The sequence below is a fragment of the Chiloscyllium plagiosum genome, chromosome 14, assembly GCF_004010195.1.
Source record: "Chiloscyllium plagiosum isolate BGI_BamShark_2017 chromosome 14, ASM401019v2, whole genome shotgun sequence".
In the NCBI taxonomy this organism is placed as follows: Eukaryota; Metazoa; Chordata; class Chondrichthyes; order Orectolobiformes; family Hemiscylliidae; genus Chiloscyllium; species Chiloscyllium plagiosum.
The window spans coordinates 5,807,195-5,813,480 of record NC_057723.1 but is presented as its reverse complement, the minus strand read 5'-3'; the positions used below and the strand labels follow the sequence as shown (position 1 = coordinate 5,813,480).

Below are 6,286 nucleotides of genomic sequence, written 5' to 3'. Positions count from 1 at the left end.
GGGGGTTAGGTATAGGACAGATGTTAGGGGTAGGTTCTTTACTCAGCGAGTCGTGAGTTCATGGAATGCCCTGCCAGTAGCAGTGGTGGACTCTCCCTCATTATGGGCATTTAAGCTGGCATTGGATAGGCATATGGAGGATAGTGGGCTAGTGTAGGTTAGGTGGGCTTGGATCGGCGCAACATCGAGGGCCGAAGGGCCTGTACTACGCTGTATTCTTCTATGTTCTATGTTATGCAAGCTGTGTGAAGGAACTTAATCTTTTAAGTGTCTTTTCCCCATTAGCTTGTAAAATTGCTCTTCTCAATTCAATTTGGAAGTTACCAACAGATTCCAGATACCAATAGCTTCTTCCCTGTTATCAGATTTCTGAATGGACCTCTCAAATTTTAAATTTAAACAATTGATATCGTTTTGTGTGTACTTTCCCTGCAGCCTTAACATTGTATTTCTTGCTCTGTTCTACTATGCACTTTGTATGGTATGATCTGCCTGTACTGCACGCAAAACAAAACTTTACACTGTACTGAGGTACGTGTGACAATAATAAATCAAACTAAAAAAAACCTCTTTCCACAATCCTTTCAGATAAGTATCTGCTTTTTCTGGTTACTGATGCTTCTGCTGAATTGAGAGGACTGCACAAGGTTCAGACACCTTTTCCCCCCCACAATGTATTTTTACCAATATAGAGGTAGCTCTTCAAGAACACGATAGTTGTGTTCCTGTGCGACCCCACGCTACACAAAAATTGCACAACACAGACAAAACATTAGCTTTCTAATCACATTATAGCCAACACACACTTTTAAAGTTCACACTTTAGAAACAGCATTCCCTATTCACCAATTGCGTTACTGCCAATTCGCGTTAATGAGAACAGTGACAGTCTGCACAATAAGTAACATGTTTTATAAATGTACAGCAACCACATTACACTAAAATCCTGAAATAATAGAACTACGTACGGTTACACTGCTGTCATCTGCAACCCATTCCTGTACTGTTCACTTACGCTTTTTGCCATTGATATGATCCAGGAAGTTGATGGAATCCTTCACTACACAGTCGCAAACATTACAGTAATATCTGTCAAAAGAAACCACAGTCAAACTAAGTTTAAAAGATGAGAGGCAGTGAAAAAGGATTATTTTACATACGATAATTCTTACAAACAAATTAGGAAAGTAGGACATTTAGTCCCTTGAACCTACACCATTTAATAAGGTTCTTGGTTGATCTGATTATAGCCTGAACCCCATTTTCCACTTACCCAGATAACCCGAAACTCCCTTCTTAGTGAAACATCCACCTTCTACTTTAGCCTAGCAGTTTACAACTACATCATTCCATGGTCCACAGTAGTTGAAAGAAGTCAGTTAGTAAGTTCAACCTGCTCCATCACTCAGGGAGATCAAGGCAGATCTGTAATCTTAACTCCATCCCCTTACATTGGCATCATTTTCCTTGAAGTACTTGGTCAGCAAAAATATATTGATCTCATTTAAAATAGTTAATTGTACTAGCATCTGTACTTTTTGTGGGACCATGTTCTGTACTTCTACGTGTGTCTGAACAACGATATTCATAGAGCAACTTTAGCAGAACAAAACATCCCAAGGTTGCTTCACCAGGAGACTACAGGATTTACTATGAAACTGAGGAGCATAAAGGCTTTTTAGATCAGATGACTAAAATGCTTGCTCAAAGAGGTTGATTTTATGGAGTGCTTTAAAGTGAGCAAAGAGAGGAACCGGGAGTATTCAAAAGCTTGGGGCACAACGAATGGTGCGATTCAAATTGGGAATGCTCCCAAAGGCCAGAATTAGGAAGCACAGATATCTCAGAGGGTTATGGGTCTGCAGACATGTTTCCAAACTGCTCTCCGGCTTTAAGATTATATTTCCACTGCATAGGTGTGCAAAACTCATGCTCAGTCTATTTTTTAATACAACTTACAGGTGAACAAGTTTTGATGCATTTAACAAGAATAATATTTACTCTTTCAGTAAAAGTTTACTGTCAGTAAATTTAGAACAACTTTGCTTTGGGCACTTAAATTTACATTTTTCAAAGTCAGAGGTGGGAGTAACACTTATCAAGTCAAAGCTAGATCTTAGCTCACATGCAGTTCAAAACTCTCTTACTCTGACTCCTAATCTTCACGCTATATACTCAAAAAAACCAACAGGGAACACAACACGCCAGTCTAGCACCAGTCTTAGACACAAGTTTTGTTTTTATCCTTTCATGATGCATTAGCATAAGTGGCAATGCCAGGACTTGTTGTCCATCCCCAGTTGTCCTTGAACTAATTGTCTAATATGAGCCCATTCTTCCAAGGAAGGTTAAGATTGCCATGAGTCTGGAATCAATATGGAGGCCAGAACCAAAGAGGGAGGCAGATTGCCTTCCCGAAAGACAATGAACCAGATGAAGTTTTATGAAAATCAATTGAAGTCTTTCATTATGAATATTACACAGCACCAGGAAGCTAGATTCGATTCCAGCCTCGGGCGACTGTCTGTGTGGAGTTTGCACTTTCTCCCAGTGTCTGCGTGGGTTTTCTCTGGTTGCTCCGGTTTCCTCCCACAATCCAAAGGTGTGCACGTTAGGTGGATTGGCCATGCTAAAATTGCCCATAATGTTCAGGGATGTATAGGTTAGGTGCATTAGTTAGGGGCAAATGTAATAGGATAGGGGAATGGGTCTGGGTGGATTACTCTTTGGAGGGTCAGTGTACACTTCCAGGGCCAAATGGCCTGTTTCCACACTGTAGGGATTCTAGGATTCTACTGAAACCAGCTTTCGACTCCAGACATAATTGAATTTAAATTCCACTAGCTGTCATGGTGGGATCTTAATTCATGTCCCTGACCAATATCCTGGGTTCTTGAGCACAGTCCAGTGACATTTTGATAGCAGATCTAAGGTAGTGAATAGGGCAAGGCAGGTTGCTTCTGTTGAAACAATACACCCAGCACAAACCCTACCTCCTCCATCCCATCAGCCTTTCCTGTAGGCAGCCTGTACGGTCACAGACAGTATCTTCAGAGGAGGAAAGAGGAAAGAAAGAAAACACTCACCCTCCCATTTCAGACTGGGGTGTCGTTTTTGTGATGACAATGGTTTTTCCTAATTTGGATTCCAAATCCACTTTATAATCTCTGTGACGTAAAAGTTCACGCTTGATGGGTACTGGAGGCTTTGCTGAAACCAAAACAGAATGGATTAGGATATGGAGCTAGATATAGGTTACTTCAGAGTACCTCCTGTAACAGATCAGATTGGCCACTTCAAACGTCAACTCACCATCTCGCTTCTCCCTTTCTTCTTGCAAACGCTTCTGCGCCAATTTCTCATACTCATCTTTGTCCCACTTCTTGCGGAAGTCCATGTTTTTTGTCTGGATGGAGGACAGAGCCAAGATAAAATTAGGAACAGGACGAAATGAAACACTCATTGATCAAAACTGCTCCAAAAAAAAGTTATATCAGACTGGAGATGTTAACTTTGTTTCCCTGTCCACAGAAGCTGCCAGACCTGTGGAGTTGCTCTAACATTTTTTTTTAATTTCTGATTTTCAGTATAGCCAGCATTTTGCTTTTATTAAAACAATCAAATTTGTTCCATTCCCAGGAAATTATGTGTGCCCTGCAAGCAGGTACCAGCTTGACTGGAAAAGAAAGAAAAAGATTTATATAGCAGCTTTCATAGCCTCAGGACTTCTTAAAGTACCTTACAACCAATTAAGAGTACTTGAACTAGAGTTAGTTACAAAATTAAAAACATATGAGCCATGTTACTCTCAAGATCCTACAGATAGCAAGGTGACGATGACCAAATAATATATTTTTGTAATGCAGGATGATCAAAAAGCACTGAAGAATTCCCTCCTCTTCTGAAGGTAGTGGCAATGAATCTGTTTTACCTATCAGAGGGAGATGAAAAAACAAACAACGATTTACAGGGGATTAGGGACTATGTTCCATGAAACAGGATGGCTCTTCTTCGGCAGAGATGGTTATTCGGAGATTTAACAGAGGTGTGTTCAACAACGAAGCAACTAATTAGACACTGATTGTATTGGCAAATGGGTCAGTAACCAGAGGACATAGACTTAAGTTAATTGATAAAAGAATCAGATGTTGCAATCAATTGTGACCTGGAATGAACTGGCAAAAAGGTTGGTGGAAGCACATGTAATAGTAACTGTCAAGAGGAAACTGGATAAAATTGGGAAATGAAATATTTGCATAGGTACAAGATAAGGTCAATTTACACCTCATGCCTAATTTGTTACTCAGTGAGATCATGGCTAGTCTGTGATCTAAGTCCACACATCCAGCTTTTCCCCTTAACCCTAAATACCTTGAATAACATCCATCAATCTCAGTTTTAAATATAATAACTGACCTTGTAGTTGTTATCATTTGCAGAAATTTGTTACTCTTTCTTCTGCCATCTTGTGCATTTCTTAATTCCTCTCCTGAATTGTGTGGCTCTAATCTGCAGGTTCTGCCTATGTGTGCTTAACTTTTCAACAGAAGTGGTTATTCCTCACTGTATATATCTCCCGTAAAATCTTAAACTTTAATCAAATGGATCCTTAACCTTCAAAGCTCCAAGAAATACAACCCTAGTTCACATTAATGTTATTTGTAGCTTAATGGTTTGTGTCCAAGTATCATTCTGGTAAATCCCTCCAAAGTCAATCCTTCCTACACTGCAGCATGCTGATGTGCTCTAATTCTCCTGATGTGCTCTAATCAGGGTTTAGTATTACTAAAACATGAATTTTACAGAATAATTCTGTGTCTGGCAATATATAGGCCAGTGTTACATTCATCTTCAACTAATTTTCAAACAGCTGACACAGGTACATGGGCCCAATGGATTCCATCTGTGCTGTACAATTGAGAAGGAGACTACAATAGGATCAGCAATGGAACAAGTTCCACTGCAATACTCCCAATTGTAAAATAATCTGCTGGCATTCACTGAATATTATTAAGAAACTGAATTGTCCTGCTCAGCATTAACAAGGAACTGTGCACAATCACCCAGGTCTTGGTTATAACACTGGAACAATAAGGAATCAATTTCATTCGAAGCCTTATGAAGAGCATCAAGAAATCCACAATCATTTATTTTTACTCTTGCTACGATTATAAAAAGAGCTGGTCTGTTTTTTTAAAATGGCATTACCTTGCCATTCCTAGACAGAATTATGTATTTTAACCCAATCTTTCCAACATCCACATATCAGCATCTTTCTATTCATTTTCCATTTTGTTTCATCACATTTAGGATTTCTGACTGTCACTGCAGGACAATCCTCATCTAATTCCTGATACAAAGTTAAAAGCAGCATGCGAGGGACTAAATTTATATCTCATGGGGTTAAAGAACAACAGTTACAAAATATAAATTAGGTTTGTGAAAAACGTATAGTAAGATAATATTGTAAGAGACCACTTTTTTTGGACTATGAGCTGAAAATGAGAAAAACAAACACCAATTTAAAAAGGGAAAAATGTACAAATTGTTTGCAGCTTTGGAAAAACAAGTGAAGCTAACTGATGAAAATGGAACAATGTTACTTTTTGGAAACGTTGAGTCCAAAAGTAGCACCATCTGTTATGGGTTAAGGAGAGCTCAGAATAGCAACAAGCCTCTGATTGGTCAGGTTGCAGTTTAACCCACACCCAGTGAGAAGGAAGGAGACCTCCTGAAGTCTGAGCACAGAGAGAAAACGAGAAATAAATCTAAATCTTCTAAAGGTCCAATCCTGCAACTAATGAGCTAAAGACTTATCATCGCTGAGCTGATAACATCAAGAAATCAATCTCTGGGAATGGGGCAGTGTTGATTCCAAGCACACTATCACAGAGTCATGACAATATTCTTTTGGGTCAATTGACCTGCTGGCAAACACAGAAGGGGAGGTCCCCATGCTTTTAAGGGAGTATCGAAACTGAGAAACACGGGCGAGCATTGATGCAACGAAGCTTCGAATTGCAGAACCTCAAAGTATAGGTCAGTTTTTGTAATAAACGTCTGCACTGAAACGTAAATGCCAGAAACAACTTGGCCACTGTCACCAAGAGGAATGGAGCACGTAATTAATTAATTATTACCCCTCACATTATAAGGCAACATTGGGGTCCAGTGGAAGGGGCGGAGCTTGTTTTGACTGCTGGTCTCTTTGTTCACAAGACTAACAAAATGAAGCGTTAACTTAAAGTATTTGCCAGCCTGTCTTTGTTAGGACAAGAAAAATACA

The 6,286-nt window shown here is 39.5% G+C and overlaps 1 protein-coding gene across 1 annotated transcript in view; it reads right to left on the bottom strand.

Annotated features, from left to right (window-relative positions):
• The window catches only part of zmat2 (zinc finger, matrin-type 2), a 13,085-nt gene extending 9,607 nt beyond the window's left edge, over positions 1-3,478 (bottom strand). The window contains exons 1-3 of the mRNA XM_043703070.1: positions 3,313-3,478; positions 3,087-3,210; positions 1,016-1,089 (exon numbers count right to left, since the gene is read on the bottom strand). Coding sequence (XP_043559005.1) covers positions 1,016-1,089; positions 3,087-3,210; positions 3,313-3,463 — 349 coding nt within the window. The 5' untranslated portion in view covers positions 3,464-3,478. The remainder of the gene's footprint in view (positions 1-1,015; positions 1,090-3,086; positions 3,211-3,312) is intronic.
• Positions 3,479-6,286: the final 2,808 nt, after the last annotated feature.